Source organism: Micromys minutus, assembly GCF_963924665.1.
Source record: "Micromys minutus genome assembly, chromosome: 27".
Taxonomy (NCBI): domain Eukaryota; kingdom Metazoa; phylum Chordata; class Mammalia; order Rodentia; family Muridae; genus Micromys; species Micromys minutus.
Window position 1 is genome coordinate 15,569,813 of NC_137962.1, and position 25,923 is coordinate 15,595,735.

General features: G+C 48.5%; 1 protein-coding gene across 1 annotated transcript in view; it reads right to left on the reverse strand.

The window, feature by feature from the left end:
* Positions 1 to 25,923, reverse strand: part of AGO2 (argonaute RISC catalytic component 2) — an 80,210-nt gene that overhangs the window by 42,743 nt on the left and 11,544 nt on the right. Inside the window, exon 2 of the mRNA XM_080938904.1 lies at positions 3,235 to 3,430. Coding sequence (XP_080795030.1) covers positions 3,235 to 3,430 — 196 coding nt within the window. The remainder of the gene's footprint in view (positions 1 to 3,234; positions 3,431 to 25,923) is intronic.

Here is a 25,923-nt window from a genome sequence, read left to right on the forward strand (position 1 = left end):
TTAAAATACTGGGGTGAAAGGGGCTCCATACAGAGCCCACAGGCACTGAATACACCACAGAACCTGGAATGGTGGTACATGCCTTTGGTCCCAGCAGGGGGCAGAGGCAGGGGGATCTCTGAGTTTGATACTAGCCTGGACAGCAGGGCTATACAGAGAAACTGTCTTGAAAAACCAGGGGCAGTGGGGTGCAGAAGTAGATATTACAGAACCTGGCACCGTGGCAGACGCTTTGATACTTGGAAACCAGAGGCAGGCAGATTTCTGAGTTTGAGGTTAGCTTGTTCTATTTTAAAAGAAAAAAAAAAGTATCTACATACACACATACACTATGAACAACTTTCTACTGAAAAAAATTTCATAACTTTGATGACATACATGTGTAGAATCCCTCAAAACACAAACTACCTAAGTGTGTACACCCAAGTACCCACACACACAGTGGGGGAAAGATGTTAATCCTGATATCCGAGGGAAAAAAGTTAAACTGTATTAAACAATTCTACAAACACAGATCACAGTCCAAAACAGTTTGAGTGATGAATTCCAGATTTATAATGGCAGAGTCATACAAGTCTTATATTTTTAACGTGGATGAGGGCATATGAAGTGAGGTGTCTTCCATTCCTCTTCACCCTCCTCCTAGAGACAGGCTCTCGTTTGCTCTAGAGGCCAAGCTGGTCTCTCCTGCCTCCTCCTCCCACCACAGAAGCACGGGGATTACAGATGTGATCTACCGTGCAGCTTCCGTGGGCTCTGGGATTCAAACTCAAGTCCTTAAACCAGATGAAAGAGCTTTCCTCAGCAACCTACCTCCCAGGCTGGAATCTCACACTTCGCTCTTATGGTAGACAAAGAAGGAACACTTTGCAACTTGCTGAATTATATGCTACACAACCCTGACACAGAAATCTAACAAGACAAGGCAATTAGAACTTTGCACCCCATAGACACAAATTCACATAACCAATTCTATGCAGAAAGAGTCATGAGTCTCAGAGATGCATGGCTCATTTTTAAAAACACATGTGTTAGTCTGAAAAAGATGACAAGATATGACTAGCAATCAACTCATCAGTGACGGAATGTAACTGGTGGCCACTCGTCTCTGCAGCCAAGGATAAAAGTGTCTGAAATCCTTTATCTAGTGTGACATCTTCAAGAGGAACTGACAGTACAATAGAAGACGTATTTTACACTAGAAAGAAGCCAAGCCCTCCTTACTAAGTTTCATGTTTAAGTTGGACTGGAGAGGTGGTTTGGTGGTTAGGAGCACTTGCTGCTCTTCCAGAGGACAAGGGTTGGCTCCCAGCACCCACATGATGGCTCCCAACTACCTATAACTCCAGGGCTATGGGATCTTATTCCTTCTGGTCTTCATGGGCATCACATGCATGTGGTACACAGACATACACATAGGACACAGGAAACACGTGTACACATTGTTAAATGAATTAACACATTCACCTTAATAGGTATGCAATTCAATGATTTAGTGAGCTGGAACGTGAACACCATCCCACCCGGCTAAGTTTGATGGATGTCCACTGCCCCCAGATAAACCTCTGTACTCCCTGGCAGTCCCTCATCTGTGTCTGGAAAATGACATTTTAAGATGCTAGCTTCAAAAGCAAAAAGAATATAAAAATTTAGATTCAAAACTGTAATAACTTACTGGAATTTTCTGGAAAACCCCTTCCCCTTATTCTCTTGGATTTTTGTTTGTTGTTCAGTCTCAGAGAAGTCAGCAGTGTGAGATTCCAGTCTAGAGTTAAGGCTGTGCACTCACCTAGTATATACACTGCCCTGGGTTCAACCCCAGCCCCATGCATTTGACAAGCTGACGAATTATTGGTCTGAAGAGAGACCAAAGCAGGTACCGCTACAGCCACATGCATGGCTGACTGACCCTCCCTTTCAAAGGTGCTGTGATAAATAAGATAGGCACAGAAAAGCCTCTACAATACCTCACAACTCACGATGCTCACAAAAAACAGTTCAGGATATAGCACAGATCTTAACGCAAAAGCCCAAACTACAACTCTTCCAAAAAAAAAAAAAAAAAAAAACAGATCTTTATGACCACTGTTGACACAGACTTCCTAGGGATGATGACACCCGCCATTTTCAAAGTTCATAAGCTGAATTTCAACAAGACTTGGAAGTTTTACTCGTTAAAAGACATTATTTTAAAAAGTGAAACAAAAAAAAAAAAAAAAAAAAACAAATTTCAGACCAGAGGAGAATATTCCCAACAAACTCCAGGTAATCCAGAACTGAAAGACACCTATGAGTCAAGACAACAGGGAACAAGGCGCCAATCCTTCTCATGTACAGGAGAAATTCATTGACTGTTATCAGGGCGAGGAGGAAAAGCCACAGGAGCAGCTATACACCCAGAAAGAGCAGCACAAACAGCTCAGAAGTCAACAAGCAATGGATAAACCAGTTTGCTTTACCCAGTTTGGGACACACCAGGGTACCCAGGCAGTGAAACCCACTCTTCATTCTGGCAACTATGAAGAAGAAAGGCCCATGCCCACTCAAAAATGGAAGAGCGAAACAAGAGGACTTTCTTTCGTGGAGCTTCATTGCACCCCAAGTGTTACCAGCAAGAAAAAAGGGTAAATTATCAAATAGTCAAGGGGCTAGGAGGTTTCTCAGTGGATATAATGTATCCATGAGAACTAGTTCAGATCATCAGAACCCATGCAAATGCCAGCTAGGTGTGGCAGCCAATGGTGGAGAAAGGGGAGCTCCAGAGCAAGCGAGATTCGCTTAGCAGAGAGCTCTGGGCTTAAATGACAGATCTTACTGCCACGAGGTGGAAAGTGGCCAAGGAAGATGCCCAACATCAACCTCAGGACTCCACACATGGACATGGACCCGCCCACATACATGCACACACATACTCACAACAATTCAATGCAATACCCCTAGCTCTAAAAGTAACTACTACAATACACAAAACAACACAGATAAATCTCAAAAGACAATTCTGGACCAAAGAAGTGAGGTTGCATGGCTTCTGTAGGTGGGACAGATTATAAGCTGACAAACGGTAGGCCTATATGACTTATGGTCAGGCTAACTTGAAGGTGATAGACACACACATATTAAAATTCTGTAGCAGGACATGTACAATGTTGGGGTCCTACCATACTCAAATTACATCTCAATGCCAAAACCAATTAAAAATACATAACAACTTCATGGGAAAGGGTCAGAAGATACCTGTTCACTCTCCGAGGGCATTTCTCAGGTTTGATGTCCAATTCATAGTGATAGATGTCAATTTTGGGGATGTCCATTTCAAAGAAATTGGCCTGTAGTTTGATTGTTCTGCCGGTGGTGCCGAAGTCCGGCCGAGGTGGAGGTTTGAAGGCATATCCTGGGATGGGTGATGTTGTCGGAGCAGGAGACGCAAGAACTAGAAAACAGTAGGGAGATAGCAGACATCAGAGTGAGCAGACTCAGACTTGTTCCTGAGAATCATGGTGCACCCTAACCTCCCCATGCCCTTAGGATGCTGAGGCCCCCGCCATGTGCTCCATCATTTCCCCTCTGTTCAGACATTCCTACTACCTCCTGACATCCCTGTGTAGATCCACCTCATCACAGGGACCTCTACCTACCAGGGGCCGGTCTGGGACAGGCAGCTTGCTGGTCGGAGGAGACTCTGCCAACTGCCCACCACAACCACCACACCACAGACACACAGACAGACAAGACACACTTCTTGTTCTTCCAGATCACCAAGAGAGGATTCCTTTGCTGGGGACTTTCATCTCTCTCATCCAGGCTCAGAGTTCACACTGTGGTCACAGCTAGACTCCCTTCCCCAAAATGCTATTCCAACAGTGTGATAGGTTCTAACCCTCTCAGGCCTGATGCCCCTCACTTCCCCTGCTCTTCCCCTCTGGCCCCACCCCTCTGTGCTGCCCCCGGAAACCCCGTGTGATCATGCACAGCCACAGCACAGGAAGCTTCGGTAGGCCCAGAGGTTGCAATGCCTCTCGGCTCTCGAACACCTTGCCTGTATGCCCAGGTATGTGCCGGTGTCCAACCAATAACTCAGCCTTTTACATTTTAGCCCCACCTGGAGATTTCTAAGCAGCGTCTCAGTCCAGGCCCAGGTCAAGAGTCCCCCCCCCCCCCCTTCCTCATTTCCTTCATTCCCATCCCAGGATGCTGTGCTGCCATCCCAAGGTCTACCAGGGTACAACAGAAGCCCAGGCACACCGAATGAACTCTGCCACTGTGCAAGGAAGCAAGGGAGACTGTAGGTCTCTATAAAGTACCCTTAAATATCAGAGTTCTGGGTCCAGAAAGCCCAGCTTTCCTGCTCTCGGTGATCACATGCACAGTAAGTGCCCCACTCCCATGGCCCTAGCAGCATTCACAGCACCTGTGCCATTTTGTGACCTAGACCTGGTTACAGCATATTTTCAGGCTCTCACTTCTCAGGTCACCCAGAAGCCCATCCCCTGTTACCAGCTATGGGAACTGCAGAGTGTCACTAGCCAGCTGGGGCCACAGGCAGAATTAATAAGGGGAATGGGGAATCGTGTGCGTGATTTCACAGGAACAAGAAAGTGGCTTCATAGAAAGCCACATAGAATATAAAATCACATTTGGTCCATACAAGATCTCCAGCATAGACCTCTTCCTAAGTCCTGTGATCCTGTGATCCCTCTTCCTGCCAAACAAACAGGAGCTTCAGACCCACAGCCCTGGAGAGAAGCTGGCTCTGCATGAGCACAGAGCTCCCAAGAGAAAGGAGCAGATCAGGGAAACAGCTAAGCTTGTGAGGTGCAGGCTCTGGACACCACTGTTAATGTGCCAAGCTTGAAGAGGCAGAAGCATGGCACACCCCTCCACCCCCTCATCCCTCCAGTCTGACACTGATGACATGGAGATTTATTAAGAGGAAGCACCAAAGACTCCTTGGTGGCCGGCCCCGCCCTCTATCCCCCAGGCACAGTCCTCATACCCAATGTCCTCTCTCCCCCAAGACACTGCTCTGGCAACCAGTCTCCTACCCTGGGTCTGAATGTTTCCAGCTGCCTTCCTGGGAAATCCTTGAGACCAAAAAGGCAAATCCATCTTTCACCTAGGAGGCCCCTGGGAGGGGCAGGGCTGCCCCGAAATCCCTGGATGATATACCCAGATACCGCTCACTGGAGAGGGTTCCCTGGCAGAGAGACTCCCAGGACTCAATCCCAGCGTGATGCCAGCAACAGCACAGGCACCCAGTGTTTGCCTACTCGCTGATCACTTAGCACATTTGTTTTAGAGCTCCATTTTTAGAGCTCCATCACAAACAGCGAAAGGGAAACAGAGAATGAGTAACCGACTTCCTGTATGAGCAACTGTGTCTAGGAGACCAAAAGATATGCTGTTTGTGACAGATGCCAAGAGGCCCGAGCCTGCTGCAGTACAGGATGGCCTCAAACGTCCCAGGGCACATGGGACCTGCACAGGCAGAAGATGCTGAGACTCCTGCCCCTCCCACACCTGGTGCATGGGGGCACATATCCCCAGCCTCCCTCTAAGAGACAGTGCTGGACTCTTCTAGAAACATTTGCTATGCTCATACGCTCAGTTTAAGCACAAACACCAGCTCTAGACAGCAAACATGGAACCGTTGGGGACAGGGTACTCGGTCACAGATAGGTCCTGGGAGCAACCTATCATACACTTGCAGCCTTAGAATGCCCTGGGTCCCTGACACAGATCTGGCCTCAACCTCCCACACCAGGACTGACTAGCAAAAAACGAACAAACAAACAACCCAACAACAACAATAAACATTGGCACAAGGAGAGAGCGGGGTGTGCATGGTGGGGGGAGTGAAGCTGTGTAGTTAGGGGTGTAAGTCCACATCACATTCCCAGAGGTGTGCAGCAGCAGAATGGGTCTACTTTACTGATATTCCTACCTACCCTCAGACACCTAGGAAAAAAGGGTCCTAAATCCTCTGACTCAGCCCTGATAGCCCAGGTTACCAGAAAGCACACTGCCCACTTCTTAGGTACAGGGTTGAGTATCATGTACAAAGCAGATGAGCGCTGTGTAGTCAACATTTCCTGGGAGAAATCGCCTCCTGAGGGATGCCGGGCAGCCCTGGGTAGAATTCCCAGGCCATTCCTCCTAGGGCCCGCAGCCAGGAATGGGTGACAGACAGACTGTCGCTACCCAGGGAGCCCTGCTTGCAGGATGGTGACCTATGCTTGACCACAAACCAAGGAAAAACCTATACTTCCTTCACATCAGGAACGTTTTCAGCCAACCAGGGACCGCTCTGAGTACAGGCGCCTTGCTTCTCTACCCACAGTGGAGCTAAAACAGAGCTATTACTGTATGTAATATACATTATTCTCTTCAACCTTGATAATAAAAAAATTACAGAAGACAGAGAAAAGTAGAATAAAACCACAGTGAAAGTCACCACAAGACAATCCCTGTAAAATGAGCCTTCTAAATACACATGCCCCAGCTAGACCTGACCAGGTTTTTCCACCACCACCACAACAGCCTCTCCCCTCTTTAACATTATACCATGCTCAGAGCTTCCAAACTCCCCCTGGACCACACAGAGTCTAGGCTGATGCTCCTGAGAGAACACACCTCTACCTCCCTCGGGACAGAAACCAGGCCCACAGTGGGAACTCTGACAGCGCTGACCTGCCCATCTTCCTGCCCTGTCTTCTTCAGGCTGGCCTCTCGTCCAAAGCTTCTCAGATCTGAAGTAGCCATCTCACCCTGGCCCACCATAGGCGATCCCTGGGTAGATGACAGCTTCTGGCACCAGTGTGCCATGGACACCAGGACCCAATGGGAGCCAGAGGCTACGTAGGCTCTGCAGGTCCCCTTCAGTCACCCTCACCCCAGCGTTCCACGGCCTACACTACAACTCCACATCGAATTCTGAGACTTTTTTTCGTCACCTTCCTTCTTCTTTCCAGATGGTCTCACATAACCTAGGTTAGCCTCAAACTTGTTTAGACAAGGCTGACCTTGAATTCCTGATCTTCTTGCCTCTAGCTTGCCAGTGCTAAGATTGCAGGTGTGAATCAGCACATCTATGCAGTGGGGTTTGAACCCAGGGCCTTCTGATGCTAGACCAGATCTACCAACTTCTATCCCAGCCCAGCTTTCTGACCATCTCTCCTCCAGGACAAATGAATGCTATACTCAAAACCTGGCACCTCAAGCCATCTCAGGAAAGCTTAGTCCTGTCAGTCCCAGTACCTGTCCATGACATAGTATCGGGTGGCAAGAGGCCCAGCTGGCCCGTGGCCAGCCACCCTTACAAGCATGTGGTATGCTCCTCATCACCCGTGGGACTCTGCAATTATGTATGAAAAAAATCCTTATTTTGTATCACACACTAGAATTGGTATTTTGATGGCTTTAATTCAGTATGACTAATTTAATCTATCAATCTTTATATATATTTTTGTTTCTGCCATGAAAATTATTCTAGAAAAAAATTCCCACACCAGCGTCACCAGACTGACAAGGTAACTCGTGATCTGAACACGTGAGAACCAGCTTTCTTCGGTCTCTAGGCGTGGCCTCATCTTTAAAGGCAGAAGCTGGTACCCAGCTCCTGAAAACATTAAACCTACCCTCGGTCTGACTATGGGGGATGGGCAGAAAAACTGTTTTTCTCTAGGGGACATTCAGATACGGGCCAGCACTTGCGCTCCTGAGGCGGGAGCAGCTTGGAGGTCAGGCCAGCACCCTGCAGACATGATGGGGACTCTGCTGTCTCCATGGCTGCAACAATGTGCGTCAGCTCACCATTTACCACTGCCATGGCAACCGGCCTCTCTCCTGCTCTGCTCATCATGCAGGCTGCTGGCATGGGCGGCATTCAGTTTTAATCACAAGGCTGGTGTCCTGAGGGGGCTCGACAGTGGCACCTCCACAAGGCACCCTGGCGCGTACACACATGTAGCTATCATGTAGCCCTGGGACACACACTAGGCATTCTGTATGCTCCCATACACAAGTATATGGGCCCATGTGGAGACCACTGTGCGAAACGTGTAAGCAGATGGATGTGATGGTCCAGAGACTTTTGTACAATCAACCATGAAATGGGGGTGCACACACACAATCCCAGGATGCAGGAGACTAAGACAGGAGGATCATGAATTAAGAGGCCAGCCTGTGCTACCTACATAGGAAGTCACTGTCAGCTACTACGAAAGGAAACAACAACAACAAAAAAAAACAAAACCAAAAAACCCCGAAAACACAAACAACAAAAGTGAACAACTGTTCAGGGGCTCTAGCGATGGCACCCAGCACCCACATGAGCACACACAGACACACAGGCGTGAATAAAAATAAACCTTTTTAAAACAAACACGACAACTCCTGCATCCACGCCCACGCATGGTCAGGCTTTCATTAAGTGCCTACTGTGCAGCTAGCACAAATCTACCTCTACTGTATACCTGTGCCAGCAGAAGACCACAGGTGTCACGTGACAAACCACACAGAGCAGGAAGTCACCTTGGGAACCAGGAGAAAATGCCCACCCCTTGCTTGTGCAGTCTGCTGAATCATCGGCCATGTCTACGTGCACAGACATAAGGGCCTACTGCAGCATTGTGTGAGGGGCTCAACGGGAGGTCAAGAAAAGGGGAAGCAGGGAGGACAGCTGCCACCCTTCCCAGGAGATTGCTTCCTGTCACCACCCACCTGCTGAAAGCAATCCTGCCATGACATCTAAGTATGAGTTGTATGACCTTAAAACAGAACAAAGGTTGCATGACTTCACTCCAGGGTGACTTACAGGAGGGAGTGGGCGTGGCATCGCTGCCAGTAAAGCGCTTGTCCTGGTAGCATGGGGATCTGAGCTCAGAGTCCCAGGACCCATTAGAAAAGCTACTTGGGGGGCCAAAAGGAGCAGATCCCCAGGGATGGTCCACCAGTCTAGCCAGTTGGTGTGCTCCAGGTTCAAAAACACTGTCTTAAAAAAAAGAAAAATGAGGGGGACACCTTATGACAACACCTCTGGCCTTAACATGTATGTGCACACACACACAAACACAGGTAAACGCATTATGAAAATCTCAACCACATACAGGAGCTTCGGAAGCTAAAGACAAGCCAGATGTGTTGGCTACAGCCTGTACTGTTGCATTCTGAAAGCTGAAGCGGGTGGGCAGCTGTGAATGTGACATCTGTGCCAAGTTCCATCCTAGCTTAAGAGTAAGTCTGCCTCAAACAAACATAAAAACAAAGACCTGGCAACCCCAGGGCCAGTGGAACCCAAGGCTTTTCCTCTAGGACCCAGACTAGCCCCAGGCAGCATGGAGGGAATAGGGAACACTCCCGGGATTGCAGAGTTCTTTCCAGGGCTGGGCTTCAAAGCAAGTGCCTTTGAAGGCACACAGCTCCTCTTCCTTGTACAACTCTGTGCTTATGCTGAACACTGGCCAGAAATTATGAATGAAAAGAATGTAACACACAGCCAGGAAGCTGAGTACCCATGCCACACCCTGGGCCACTCCAGGCACCGACACCAGTGCCTCTCTGCCACAGCCAGCTAGCTCCACAGACTACAGACTCTTTAGGGATGGGTGACTTGTCTGGGTTTTTGGCTAGGCAATAGTCAGGCAGGGCTGCTGCCCAGGCCTGAGCTGGATACTGCAGGCTCCAGAACAGAGTGGATGGAACCTCAGCTTGCAGGAGCACAGAATGCACTACATAGTTGGCAATCCTGCTATCCTGCAGCGAGCCACATGCCGCCCATGCTGACAGAGCTACACTACATTAAACGCAGTCAGTCTCTTTAGACAAGAAAGGGATTGTGGGTACCAAGAATGGAGCCAGGGCCTTTCTGCTCCACGGCTGAAGAAGGAACACAACCACCATGCACCATCAGCAGAACCACTGTCAGGGGAGACCTCGGTAACCACCGACCAACAAAGAACACAAACCCAAAGCCAGCCCTGCTTCAGGAGCGGCTTTTAGCACAGGAACACTCGTGCTCACGTCTGCCTCACATCTGGCTCAAGAGTCAGGGCCAAGTACAGCTTGGACTGGAACCGTGCTTGTGGTCAGATGCCTCCCACCCCCGCTCTGACTCCCACAGCTTGGCAAACTCCACTGTAAGCTGAGCGCATGTGCAAGGGTGTGAGAGGGTCTAGCACAACCAGAGCAGGAAGGAGGGAGCTTTTGCCCTCCCAGGCCCTGGCTCCCAGACTCAGCAAACACTGCTGACACACCACGTGGCTGAGAAAGCTAAGGCAGAAAGGGTGACCATCCTAACGCTGTGACAGTCTTGGCCCCAGCTTGAGCACAGGAGGTGAAGACTGACCAGCCAGTGGTTACTGGTGTGCCTTAGAATGGGGCTGTTTGATCTCAGAAGCGGTTTGGGCCACTACAGAATAAAAGTTCCAGAGTACACAAAGCAAGCTTAGAGACACACAGCCAGGAATTCTGGCCATCACCTAATGTCCTAATAAATCTCGTTTCCATCACAAGTCCTTCAGTGAGGTCCTTTTTCCTGGGTAGTGGGGAACAGAGGATATCCTTCTGCCAAGACAGGAAAGGAAGGCAGGGACCGCTGTCTAGAAACCTGTCATCCTTGGAAAAAAAAAACCGCCTTCTGGGAACTCTTCTATTGTCATAGCTGGTTTGGGTGAGATAGGAAGTGAGGCCCTTGGGGAGCAGACATTTGAGGGGTGTAAGGGTGCTGGGTAAGGAGGCTTCTCTGAGGGGCCCGGAGGGCACAGTACTATAATCACCCATGTGGCCCTTTTGGTTAAATGAGTAATCTGCTAAATATATGTTGACCTTATTTCAGCAAGTGATACAATGTGCTATGTGAGCACACAGCAGCTTCGGGTCAGCTGTGACAGTGACACCCCATGTGTAGGTCCAACCGCTCACTTTCATCTCAAACCGAAACAGATGATTTACAGTGGGGTTTCTCAATGGCTTTTGTGGTTCGGTATGAAACTCCAACCATGACTCTCTTTGAGAAATAGCCCCCAAACCTATCTCAAACATAGTTGTGCTTAGTAAATTCTGAACCGTACTGATGTTCCCTCACAAGTTAAACACACTCAGGCCTAGCAACTCTTCCCCTGCAACATTCAAAATACCACACTAAACAAAAGGAGCTGCTTCAGAAAGCTTGGCTGCAGAGCCAGCTCCCCAGGGCTGCCACCCAGTCACTCTTCTCAATGCGACTGCCACAAGGTGGCCCAGCTGCTGCGAGCACCTGTTTAAAACTGCCCCACAGAGAGCCTTGGTGTAACACCTCAGGCTGGCTTTCCTGGAGTCCGGAGTCAGCCACTTTATAGTCCTAGGGCCAGAGACTGTAAGCATCCTAACCATGGGACCCGTCTCTCCTTACGAACAACTGTGGACTGGCTGAATGCACAGGAAAATGAAATAGTTGATCTCAACGGCCACGACAGTAAAATTACTTATTTATATAATTCTCCGTTGCCGGTCTTCACAGGGAACCCCAAGCCTCCAGAAGGGACTGTTAGTCCGAAGTCAGTATCTTCTCAGGCGAGGCAGGGAGGGGCACCTACACTTACCAAGGTTTCAGCATGTCTACACCCACTTCTCAAATCCATTTCATACCGACACATGCTTGCTGGTACGAGAAGAGCCAGGGCTCCAGATGGCAGACCCACTCCTAGCAGCAGACCTCAGACCAAAGCGTCAACTATTCCACAGCCACTGCAGACTGTCATGAAGACAGTAGATCTGCAGACAATGCCTTTATGCAAAGAAGGGTCCTCATCCTTGGCAGCTGACATTAAAAAAAAAAAAAGACTTGACAGCTGTAATTAGCAAGGGCAGCTCAGGCTGGCAGTGAGGCGCACGTCAGTAACCCCAGCACCTGGAAAGTGGAGGCAGGAAGATCAAGGTCACCCTAGGCTACCCAGCAAGACTCAGTCTCAACCAACCATGAAAAAGAAAACAAGAAAAGCTCACAAAGACAGACGTGAGCAGCCACTGCCCCCTTTCACAGAGACCTAGGAATACTCCCAACCTGGGGTCCATAGTGGGCCTGTTCAAACTGCACGTCCCCATGTGAGGACACAGCTAATGTTCTTATACAATCCTGGGGAGATCCTGGTGTTTTCCAGCTCCCAGGACCCAGTCCAGCTAGGGGTCCTGCTCTTCCACCCCAAAGCCAGGAATACCGCCAGGAATGCTCGAACCAGGTCCAACAGCCCGCTCTGGGCTCACACCATGGCTAGGGAGTCCACAGTACAAGTGAAAAGTAAACAACAGCTCTGCCTAGGGGCCACTTTCCACCTGGGCTTCTCCATCTAGTACGTAGGAAGACTTCCCACGTGCACAGGGCTCAATCACTCTGAGGAAGAGACAGAGCTGCCCCATTTTGACACAACCCTCACCAGAGACCCCCAAGGGAAGAGGCTGCCTGCACTGTTGCCCAGCCTCGGTGAGTTGCAGAGTCCACAGGACAGCAGCAGTTCAATCCTGTTTTCAGTGCCACACCCTCCTAAGAGAGGGCCAGCCTCCACCTACAAAGGAGAGCACTGTAGGTCAACCTTTACCTGTGCTCTGTGGTCACAGATATGTCAGCATCAATAACAACCAATGGTGTGGCGAGACCAGGCCTGGCTACTACTGTTCCTGTCCAACAACAGTGTGGATAAGGTAGGGATGGACCAGGGCCTTTCTCATCACTTGCTTCCCAGCCTGAGCTGAGGACAGACACAGGGACTCAAATCTTTAACAGGCCACAAATAAGTCATTCCTCAGATCCACTCACTGGAATCTGCTTAAGTCTGGTTTGTCCTTACGGTCTGTGAGACCAGATGCATCTTAATAGAAAAAGAATGGGAAGAAAATGTTACAGCAGAAATGGGCAGGCGTGAGGCTGGAGCTGCAGTCATGTCTGGGCACCTAAGCAGCATGTGGGAGGCCCAGAAAAAAAGAGAAAGCAAAGGACTGAGACCTTGGCCCTCTGCCTGTCTTGGAAAGAATGAATGTCATATTTTCCATTGAGGTAGCAGAACCTATGAACATCTACTAACCTACTCAACATAGGCCCTTTCTCAAGCCAAGGTATTAACCTGCCACCCAGGAGAACTGGCAAATGGCCCTTCTGTTGGGGACGTCTTGGCAGACACGGTGCCAGCCAGGGCCCAGGCTGCAGGGCTCACACCGTCCTCTGATCACCTGTCCACCTCCGAGCTCACCACTCTACATGATCTAACACAGAAAGATGAGGTAGTGAGGGGTTAGACCAGGCGGCAGGAAGGGGCAAATGTCCCCCAAAGCAGTAAGACACTAACTGTGACATCTCAAACCCCCTGCTTGTGCATCATGCCCCGTGTCACCAGACTGAACTTGCACCTCCTTTTCTCCTCCAGTCCAGATATTACGCCTCACTTCCACCAAGTGTAGGTCCTTGGCTAAATCGGTGGTGGGTCTCCATAGCCCCTGCCGTGCCGTGGACACAGAACACACTAGTCAACTGCCCAGACCCTGGAGCTGCTGAGTTCCAGTGCATCCCTGGCAGCTCCTGTACCACGGGAAGCAGCCTCCAGTGGGTAACTGAGGCAGCTGTCACCTCTCCTCAAAGCCCTCTGCCACCCAGAATTTCTGCACACCATATCCACGACCTGGGTTCTCCTGTACAGCTTCCTCTGCTGTGCTCAACCTGCTGATCTACACTTGACCTGGAGACATATACTCCTCCCACTACACTCTGAGCCCAGCTAAGCAGGGCGGTTCCACAGCTTGCCACCTATGGCCCCCATGCTAATCACACAGCAAGGCAGACTTAGTCAGAACCTGCTCCAAGAGAACCATCTTTTGACAACCTCAACAGTGTCCCACAAGCCCACCAAGCCACTACCTAAAGACAAATTCACTAATAGCTACTGTGATCTGGGTACACAGAACTTGTCTCCTGAACATGGATGATAGCTTCATGAGATAGTCTTTTGCTACCACCACGTTATAAATGTGATCAATTGAGAAACATTAAGAAACAAGAGCCGTGGTGACCCACGCCTTTCATCCCAGCACACTGGAAACATAGGCAAGCTGATCCCTCTGAGTTTGAGGCCAGTCTAGTCTGCAGAGGTACACTCCTTGTGACCCTACAGGCATACTTCCAGCAAATCCTTCTATTGACACCTTCTCTCCCGTTCCTCCCTTCCACTTGCTTCTGACTACAGGGCAGCAGCAGAGCCTGAAGTCACCCCTCACCCACCCACCCACGCAGTCTGCACCTTCTCACCTGCTCTTTGAGGGAACTGTGGATCAAGGAACAGCCTTCTGCTTACAGACCAGTGCCCATGCTGGATGCAACTCATCCATGACAGATCGCTCTCAGCAGTACACAAACACAAGAAACCTATCTCTTCAAATGAACAAGACCAGACCAAGACCCCAAAAGTTTAGAGAAAGACACAGACCCCAAAGGCATGATATTGTCCAAGAGCAAAGAGAAAATAATAGTAGGCCTATGGTTACACACTCAACACTTTTTGTAAAGAACATCAGATCAGCCACTAGACACCCACTGCAAGAACAAAGCCTTAGATCCTATCACCTGTCCATACCTCCCTGTCTCCTAATCCACTCTTGCCCTCCCAACCCATGAAGGCTTACTCTTGCAGTAAGCCAGCTCTTCAGTGTAACCCCACCCACTCAAGACAGCTGTGGTGGTTTGAACATGCTTGGCCCACGGGAAGTAGCATTATTAGAAGGTGTGACCTTAGTGGAGCAGTGTGGCATTGTTAGAGGAAGTGTGTCACTGTGGAGGTGGGACTTTAAAGTCTTAAATGCTCAAGCTTGGCCCAGTGGGAAACATATCCAGTCTGACTGCCTTCTTCAGATCAAAATGTAGAACTCTTGGCTCCTCCTGCACCATGTCTACCTGGATGCTGCCATGTTTCCACCATGATGATAATGGACTGAACCTCTGAAACTGTAAGCCAGCCCCAATTAAATGTTTTCCTTTATAAGAGTTGCTATGGTCATGGTGTCTCTTCACAGCACTAAAACCCTAACCAAGATCACAACCAGGACAGTCAGACCCTGTGTCCTTCAGCTTCTCCTACCACCATCCTCATAACCCAGAATCTGTAGGGCTGTGTCCAACCAGCATCGCCGCCCCACCATAGCTGTGACTTTCTCCAGCCACATGGTTTCACATGCTCCATGTATTTTGGCCACTCCAGGCCCACATCACTTGACTCTTTCAGTGTCCTGCTCTGTGCTCCCACTAAAGTACCCAGCCAAAGCCTGAGTGGCATCTACACTGGCTAGCTCCAAGTCCCACAGCACCCAATCTCCAAACAGTCAAAGTCTCTGAATCTGTATCACTGAGTCACCAAGGCCCCACGATAAACAGCCCCGCCCACCATGTGCCTGTCATGGGGCCAAAACGCAGGCACCACCGCTGGATCTTCCATTTTGCCTTCCACACTTAAAATACCAAAGTGAGTCTAGAATGTGCTGGAAGTATTCAAGTTCCTTGGTGGTTAGGAAGAAGGAGGGCAGAAGGCCAGCTGTAGAAAGCCACAGGATGAAGAAAGCACAGGCTGAAGGCACTGCAGTTCAATCTGTGAGCACTCGCATGGAGCAGAAGATGAGTCTGTACCTTTTGTAGAGGCTGCGTATGTAGCTCAGTTAGTGCACAAGGCCCTGGGTTTGACCCCTAGTACTAAAATCAGGAGTGAGACTCCCGTGTTATGGTGGCCTCATCCGCCCTGACCTGTGCATCCCTCTGAGACCACCGTTACTACAGACACAGGCGAGTCTCCCTAGAGGAAAAGTGATGCTAAAATTGTAGAGAACATGCTGCTGCTGCTGATGATGATGATGAAGAGCTTCTATAACACACCAAAGCCCCAGCAGGACATCCAAGATCCTAGAAGAGCCGGGTTGGCTGCCACGTGAGCACAAGCTGCCATGTGCCCCTCAGTGTGCCGCTGACATGTACAACTGCAAGAAAATTCTCACATTTGTCTGAAATGATAGTAAACAGAAATACCACCTCACACTTGGCAGACAGAGCACACCCATAACACTGAGACACACTGAGACATTCACACCCGGAATAGTGAGATACGTGACCATGGAATTCCCTCCAGATAGCATTCAGAATGTTCCTCCTAACAATGTAAAAACTGAAACATTACACTTTTGGGGGGGGTTGCCCCTCAGAGCCGCCCCACTGCCACCCACACCTGTAGCTCAGTGGTTGCTGCGAATGCAAACCATGTTAATTCCCTACCTAGGGCCTAATGCAGCCCCCAGAGGAGCATCTTAAAAGCAAATTTAACAAGCAACAGAAAACAGAAAATGTCCCCAATTTTCCCACCAGCTATTTGAAATGTCACTTCTAGATACTGGCATCCCATGGGGGGAATTTTTTTTCCTACTCAGAATAATTAATTAGGGAGTAAATTGTTGAAATCAAGCAGATACAATCCACAGGGCTGTTTGGCTTCTTTAATCAATTCCTTCCCGAGGATAGACAGGCTTGCAATTTAAATTAAAGCTGTTCCCCATTCTTCAGAATACTGAAGAACAGCAGTCCTAGATGCAGGTGGCTTTACTTCTGGGCTGTGCAGGAAGAAGGGCATGACTGTTGTCCTTCAAAGGACTGTCAACAGTTTCCCAATAGGCTCTAACAGACACGCCTCTTCACAATTTCACACATGAGTACTGCATTTGCATTGTCTACCACACCCTTTTCCCACTCCAATTCCTATGTCCCAGCTCCTAAAATAATCACCCTCCACAGCCACACACACATATACCACTACACCCACACAAACCCCATCTCTACATACCCGACACACATACAGCCTAAGCCCATTTGTTGTTGCTTGTAGCATGTTTGGGGTTGACTGCCTGGGTGTGGACAGCCTATGAGGGCTTGTCCCTGAAGACTGACATGAGGCAGTCATGAGTTGTGGTTCTTCGTCTCAATGGGCCTTGTGAGCTCTTCCTGTTACCGTGACAATGTCTATCAAATTCCAGTCTATGACAACGGCAGCTGAGCTCTCCAGCTGGGACCTTGGTGCTCAGGTGGCTGCATTTAGCCAAAGGCAGAAGCCCAAAGTCACCAAGGAACCAGCTGGCTACAAACACATCTCACAGTGAAAAGCTTGGTACCTTCCATACTAGAGATCGGCTGTTTGGAGGCAGGGGGATCAGGGAGCTCCTGCATCCCTTCAGTCTCTTCCCTCTACATCTGCTCCCATGGCTCTGCTTGCCCTGGACACTTTCCGTAAAGGAGAAGCGCATGAGCAAGCCCAGCCTCTTGCCTCTGCACCTGAGTGGCACATCCATGCTGCGCCTATGTTGGAATCCAGGCTCACGTGAGAGTAACACAGACTTGCACACCACTCCTTCCAAATTCAGTTGACTTCTCTTGGGGTGTGGGAGGTGCACAAGGGTTATCACTCCACAGCCTTAGGGACATGTGAAAGAAACCTGCTGGATGAGAGCATCTTCAGGGAGGTCGGGCAGAGCACTGACTGTATGGACAGGCAGAGCCACCTTGGCAGAGAGAGAAGTAAAGCCAAGTCATTTGGCTGGCCACTGCCAGAGTAGGCAGGCACAGTGAGGAACGTGAAAGCTTTAAGCTATGATCAAGGCACACTGGGGAAATGGGACACTTTTAAGCAATGTGGCATCTTCATGGGGCAGCTCTCTCCCAGTCGGGAGGTATCTCTAAGAACTAGACAGCAGTGTCCCGAGAGATGGCTCAGCAGTTAAGAGCATTTGCTGCACTTCCAGGACCTGAGCTCAGTTCCCAGCTCGTAAGTTACATGGTTCACACCCACCTGCAAACCCAGCTTTAGGGGACCTGACCCCCTCTCCTGACCTCCAGGGGCACATCTGCAGATCTACATAGACACTTTTATAAAAGATATTTGTATATAGAGAGAGAACTTACAGTTACATTGGCACAGAGCCCAGGAACAATGCTGGAGGGCTTGAGAGGCTTATTGTGTATACAAACATTGACTTAAACCCAAGTGAAAGGGCACTTTCAAGGATATGGGATACCCGAGTCCCCAGTACACAGCTGATGACCTGCCACAGGTCACAGCACAATGGTTCTACTTTCAGGAAGAGTCTAGTCTGCCTCTTTGCACACACATGTAAATAGATACACACATGTAACACATTTAAAAAGCATGCATGTGATGTGGGGGAACCACCCATTCCAACCACTGCAGGTAGGAGAGAGCCACATGCAGGCCCTTGGGCTGGCTAGACTTCCTTCTTCTTGGACTTCATGTCTACATACATGTTGCTTGAAGTTTTTGTTTGTCTTTGTTGTTGCTATTTTAGGGAGAATCTATCATGCAGCTTAGGCTGCCCTTCATAGCTATTCTCCTGCCTCAGTCTCCAGAGTTGCTGTGATTAGAAATGCATCACCATACCATATCTGTAAGCATTTTTTTTCCTTTTTGCTTTGAGACAGGGTCTCACTATGTAGCCATGGCTGGCCTCGAACTCACAGGAATCACCTGCTTCTGCCTCCCCCACTGTAACTAAAAGCTGATACCATCATGCCCAACCTTTAAGTAGTTCTTAATACTTACAAATACTTGCCAGCAAACGAGGAAACCCAGATGGAAGAGAATGGGATTACCCAAGCAACTGGAACTGAGGCTGGTGAGGATCCGTTGAATACAATATCAAAGGACTGTGTGTTGAAGGGCCATCAGGAGGCTGCAGCCCATCCTCCCTGCAGAAAAGCCTGAATTCTTGCAGAGCACGGACATGCCATGATTTACCAAAAGACCAGACAGGTTCCGATAGCCCAGAACAATTTGCAGTGCAGATGAACTTACACGGGTGACGTGCAATTCCATCCCCCAAGAGTACAAACAAGGACCAACTGTGACACACAAACTTCTTGTGCTTCCCACTCGATATGGAAAAACTGCCAGCCAGGCCCATGGATCCCATAAAGTTAGTTACATACTTGGAATTCCACAGGGCTCAAAGGCTAACAACTTACTTCAAAACTGTTTAAAAATGTATTTGGAAACAACCCAAATGCCCTCTGACAAAAATGGAAACAAATCAAAGTGTGTATCCTTACCGTGGACCTGTGTCCTCACAGGAGACACTAGTTCATGTTACCACAAGGACCTTGCCAGACAAAGGGTCACAGGAAGTCACGTACGGCAGGCTCAGCATGCACACACCCATGCATGCACACACAGCCTCCTGAGCAGGTAATCAATCCACCAAGGTAAGGACAGGTGAGCGAGTGGGATGGGCACCAATGGACAATAGGTAAGGGTTTTTGTCCTTGTCCCTGGATACTGGAAGACCATTCAAATGGTAGCACACACAGAAGAGCCATCTGCAGACACAACTGTGGTTACTCTTGGTTGTCAACTTGACACTGCTCAGAAGAGGGAACCTCAATTAAGAAATTCCCTCCATCAGAATGCCCTGTGAGCATGTCTGTGGGACATTTCTTAATTACTAATGGGTGCAGGAGGGCACAGCCCACTCCAGACCTCGGCACCACTGGGCAGGTAGCCCTGAGAGGTTTAAGAAAGGTAGGTGAATATGAGCCCGGAAGCAAGCCAGTAAGCATCATCCTTTGTGGTCTCTGCTTCAATTCCTGCCTCAGCTTTCTTGGGGATAAACTATATATAATCTATAAGCCAAACAAACCCTTTCTTCCTTCAAGTTCCCCAATAATGGATTACTTCTTGAGTTGTCAATGGGGGTCGTATTAGACACGCAACCCACTCATTCCCTGCTCCTCAGTCTTTATAGGCTATTAATTACCATTGCTCTTGGTTAGCCCTCAGAACATGTTGGTAAGATTCTATTGCTGAAGATGCACAAGTCACAGAACATGGAGGCATCAAGCTGCCACTCACCTGGAAGCTATTGGCTTCATGATGCTAGAAGGTGCTAGGAAAAAGCCTTCATCTCATAGCTATGAACTAGGAATTGGTTATCGTGAGCTATGACTGATGGTACAAGCTAGGCCCACTGGTGCAATAGTGGTACACATGTTAAGGAAATTACCAACCATTTTCTGGTTAGATAGAAGGACCGCTCCACAGAATGGAACATATACATGGCACTATTCAAGAGGCCAAGAACCTGGTAGGTCAAAGGCGCTCCTCAGAGAGGCTTTATTTACAGTAGACAGCAATTTACACAGAGAATCACAATTGGTTCAAACTCAGAGACTAGAGTGCTTAATCCTAAATCGGACAGTCACATCCTCCTCCTACCTGCAAGACTTAGGAATCATAGTGGAAGATGGGGCAGAAAGATCATTCAGACCCAGAAGGTAGTTTACAACACAAAGGAAATGTTAGCTACAACAGGGCAAGTGTATGGACTCACAGCGATTGTGACGATTGTGACGCATTCGAAAGACCTGTGCAAACTCCTGTCTTTGATGGTCTAAGGTTTTCAAACAAAACCTCATCATAGAAGTGGGGAAGTAGGTAGCTAGTCCTCTACCTACTAGTGAGGAGCTACTGGCATTTTGATTGTAGCAGAGAGAGGGAAGGTCAGGTTTCTTTAAGAGTGTGACCCCTAATGGGATGAACACATTCTATGGCAGTGAAGCAACCCAAACTGGACTTGATAGAGGGAAAAATCCTGAAGCTAAATGGGAAGAAATAGACAATGGGAAACATGGTAGAGGGAGGAACTAGGTAGAGGAAATATGCTCAAAATACATTGTAGAAAATTCTCAAATTAATACTATTGCAAAAGTAAGAATGTTCCACAAACAATAAAGGCTTTCACTTGTCTACATTTGTTGATTAAATGGGCAGTATGCAGGGCCCCCAAGTGTGACTGCTGCCATGATCCAAGGAAAGCACCAGGCCTTGAGCACATCACACCCCTTCTCTGTAGGAGACAAAGTCCTGCCCCTAGTTGAGGACCTTTTGGCATCTGATTGCTGCTTCTCATTGTGCCCAAGGACTATTTTTATTGAAGATTTATTTCGTGTATATGAGTGCACTGTAGCTTCATGTACACAAGAGGGCATTGGATCCCATTACAAATGGTTGTGAACCACCATGTGATTGCTGGAAATTGAACTCAGGGCCTCTGGAAGAGCAGTCAGTGCTCCTAACCACGGAGCCATCTCTCCAGCCCTGTAAGAACTACTGATGTTTCTGTCTGTCCAGTTCTGAGAGGCCCTGATTCCACACAGATTTCTTTTTCTCAGATTTACTTTTATTCTCCTATGTGTGTATCTGTCTGTGTGAATGTACACCATGTGTGTGGGAAGGCCCGAAGCGGCTGTCAACCCCCTGGAACTGCCTCTTTTATAGTGCCGTGTATAGGTTCCAAATGATCAGAAAGTGACTGGTAATTCCCCTAACACGTGTGCCACTATGGCCCCAGTGAGCCGATCTCCTTAGGTTAGTCAGTGTAGCTAGCAGCCTTCACAGCTGAGATTGAGTCAGCCAGACATTTTCTTTAAAATGAGCCAAATGGTTGGCCACTTCAGAGAAAAGAGCAAGTATGAAATTCCAGCTTTAACACAAAAATAATAGAAACTGGAATCAGGAAGTTTCCATTCACACCATGAGTTCCAAATTTCAAAGCCCAGGCTCCTGGGGACAGCAGTAACAATCATGAATGGGATGTTTGGATTTCATGGAATTAAACTTGTCAGTGTTCAGAAAGTCCAGGGACTCAAATTATGTTCCAAATGGCCAATTAAAAAAAAACTTACAACTGCGGGCCCATGTACATGCTTTCCCAGCCAACTTTCAAGAAAGCATTATGGGGCTGCAGAGATGGATGGCTAACCCATAGAGTACTGGTGTCTCCTGCAGGGGACCTGGGTTCAGTTCCCAATACCAGCATGTGGAGGCTTACAACTGTAATTCCAAGTATAACCCCAACTTCAGGGGATCAACAGCCTCTTCTGGCCTTCCCACACATGGCTCATACTCACACAGACAGATACACGTAAGTGACAATAAGGGATTTTTAAAAAGAAAGAAACCAATATGGCAGCAGGGCTCTTCAGAATAGGGGAGGCTGAGGCAAAAGAATCAACAGTTTCAGAACACGAAGAGGCAATGTCTTAAAGGCACATAAACACTGTGCATCACCCGTGCAGGGAGGTGCAAAGTCAGCATCAATTCTGTCTCAAAAGGAACCAACACACACACACACACACACACACACACACACACACACACACACACACAGCAGCCCCTTGGGAGGGGCAGGGCTGGTTTTGGACAGAGCAGCACAAGCCGGAAACTACAATAGCTTGAGTACCACTCTCAATTGGCTTGGGACATATATCTTGAAAGGGAAGGGGCGGGGCAGGACAGGATGGAAATTACCATAGCTTCAACACCCCTCATCAACTGGCTTGGGAGAAGTATTTCCAATTTCCAAACATCTGTGGCTACGTAAGGAGCCATCTTGGGACTGGGCCCCAAGTCTAACTGCAACATTTATTAATGCTCTACTCAGATGAGTTTTGCCTGATCACATGTACAATTCTCTCAGGAACTGGAACCTGAAATCGGAGTTGATAGTTGCAGGTTCTGGTCTCCCCATTAGTAATACATCCTCCGTGGTGTACAAAGGCCACAGATCTATATGAGGCAGGCTGCTTTGTGTCCTGCATAATGAATGCCAACCACAGCCCTACCAGGGACCAGATCTTAAGAACCACCCCCCCTACACACACACACACACACACACACACATACACACAAAAGCTACACATAACTCATTTTTCTTTAAAAAAAAAACTGCCTTTTATGCAATGTATATTAATATATATTTGGCATGTTGCCTCTTAAATATATGCTTTTTGCATGATTTGGGCTTTTGTTTTGTTTTTCTAGACAGGGTTTCTCTGTAGAGCTAGCTAGTTCGTGAACTAGCTCTGTAGACCAGGCTGCCTCCTGAGAGCTGGGAATAAATGCAAGTATTACCACGCTCCACTAGTTTGTGTTTGGTTTATTTTGAGAAGGGGTTTCACTATGACTTCAATTTTGAGGTCTTCCTGTCTCAGCCTCTCAAGTCCTGGGGTCAGGGACATGAGCCTCTACACCCAGCATGTGAGGGGCTGGGGACACTCCATAAACTGAGCTGCATTCCCAACCACTTTAAACCGCAGGTTTCACGCACAAGCACTGAGTGATATAACACCAAAAACAAAAGGTCTCTGGAATTCTTAGTAACAGGCTCTGCTGCACTTGAACCAGTGTCCAATTCCGTCATTATATGAATAGGAATTGTCATCTAGACTTTCTCAAGACATCAAGGACACGGGCTGGGTGTGGTGATGCACCTTCTGAGAGGCAGAGGCCCAGGGTTGGAGGCCAGCGAGAGAGATAAAAGAACCAACCAACAAGAACCACCTGAGGTGTCTTTAAGGAAGGCTGGAAGATGCTGGTTCTTCTGGCAACTCTGACACATATGGAAGCCTAGCAAGGGCCCTGGAAACATCCCACCCATTCCACGGAGCCCAGGCCCAGTCAGCGGGGACCAGCTTGTTTTCTGTCCTGACACCTGGGTCTACCCATGGAAACCCGATGACTGAGCTATTACTCAGTGTGAGGTGCTGGGCTGGCTCTCAGGAAGTGAGAGTGTGGTACACTGTACCAAAGCCCCTGGGAGGAAGCCACCACTTGATGATGAAGGTCATGAAGGGCCACCTTGTTAGTCATGCCCAGGGGCTTTTGAGACATTCGCACTGTCCTTAGACTGAACTAGTCATCATCAGCTGAAGCCAACACAAGATGGGGGAAGGGCCAGAGGTGCTCATGGTATTGGGGCCAGCTTTGGATTTTCAGAAACCCCAAAGCTAGGGACCAGGCACACATTCTGCCCTTGGTTTTTGAAGTTTTGGCAAATCTGTGTCCTCCACGGTTATCTGGTTATTACAGTTTAAACAGCTATTTATTGAGTGCTTAGCTCAAGAGACAGTAAACATTGTTCACTTCAAAATACATAAAATCGCACCAGGAAAAGTCATTGAACAAACAACCAGGCTTGGTGCCTCTGCCCTCAGAATGGCAGACACTACCCCCCACCTGGCAGCCAGACTCCAGGGTTAAAGGGCAGGTCTATCACGGACCTTACCAGGCCTCAGAACCTGCAGGATGGACTAGGGGCACCAGGGCTGTAGCCCACATCTCACACCCACTGCCTTCCTTCTCTCTGTTTTTTTGGGTTTTGGGCATTTTCATTTAAGTGTGTTAAAAAAGAAAAGAAAAGAAAAGAAAAGAAAAGAAAAGAAAAGGAAAGAAAACCAAAATGGGCTGAGTGTAGCCCAGTCAGTAGAGCATTTGCCCTGCTTTTGTGAGGCTAGACCTGGGTCCCAACACAGAGCCATAAAGCCCCTGGGAGACAACACTGGCACCTTCCTCTCCTGTTCTAGTCTGTGGGGCTCCAAGGCCAGGAACATACAACTGGACTAGATGCAAATGGCCCCAATGGGCCGCCATCCTACCACCTAAAGGGTACAAGTCAGAGAACACGCCAGAGCAACCTACAGAAAGAAGCAGGCTCCCAATCCCCAGAGAGCCTCCATTCTGACAGAAGGCGAGAAATGACTGAGCGTCAGCATAGCAAAAACCTCCGGAAATACTGGCCAAGAAAAAAAAGTTCCCACTGCACTCATGAGGCCACAGTCACAACAAAACCAAACCATCATTAGAATTCTAAATACCAATCTTTAAAAAAAAAGTTAGATGTATGGTGGTGGTACATTCTTATTTGTTCTTAGCACTCGGGAGGCAGAGGCAGGCAGATCTCTGTGAGTTCCAGGCCAACCTGGTCTACACAGTGAATTTCAAGCCAGCCAGAACTACATAGTAAGGCTGTTCTAAAAAATCAAATCAAATCAAAATCCATTTGCTCTTTAATAGAGACCACGGAGGTGACAAGCTAATTCCTAATATGGGTCCTGTGCTGTGTACCTGACATAAGTCAAAGAAGCAGGTCCAGCGACACCCCACCAGGAGGCCTTGGTCTATCAGCCAGGCTGAAAACCCAGGCATGGTATCTCTCCTCTCCTCCGCACTCTCCCTACACGGTGGTTCCTTCCCCTCTTCTATGTCTGCCTCAAATACTCTCCACACTACTAAGAGAAACCATGGGTACCCTGCCCCATCTTAGACCTGGGTTGAATTACAATTCACTTCTTCGTTACAGCCAGTCTTTTCCATGGCTTTGTTAGAAAACAACTTTTGAGGACATGTGACAAATGTCCACAAACTCAAAAAAACTAAAGATGTTGTTCCCGTTTAAACAGGTTAGAGGAGGAAGGCTGTCCCTGTCCTTCCAACTAAACCCCATCTGAAACCCTGAGCCTCTTAAGACATGGGGGGAAATGCTAGGGATTGATGGGAGCCCCACTATCCAGGAGCTCAGGAGGTTCTTGGTGGGGGTTCACACGGTCTTCAGGTTCTGTGCCCCACAGCCCACATCAGCCACCACCTCACCAGCACCCAGACCGCAGTGGCATTTCTCAGAGGAGCCATGTCACCCCTTCCCACTCTAAACTCACAATTGCAATTAAGGATGTGTGCCACACAGCACACCTCTGACTGGGACTCAGCAAGGCCATTCACATTTGCTCTTTGTAACAGTATGACCAGTGGGACACTTATTAACCATAGCCCATGATCAACTCAATAGTAAGAACAATCAGTCCGTGACTTGATATGACAACTACATATTACTAACTGCTGCAGACAAAGTATAGTGCATGGTGCTAATTATTCTGGTGCTGGAGGTAATTTCCTGTGAATGCACAGCAATTCCTTATAATAATAGCAAGGAGGGCTGTTGCCACTCCCACTCTACAGACTAGGAGAGAAGTCCGGGGAGCTGAGCTCTGAGCAAAGCAGGATGTAAGGAAAACGGCTTGGGAACCAGCCGTTT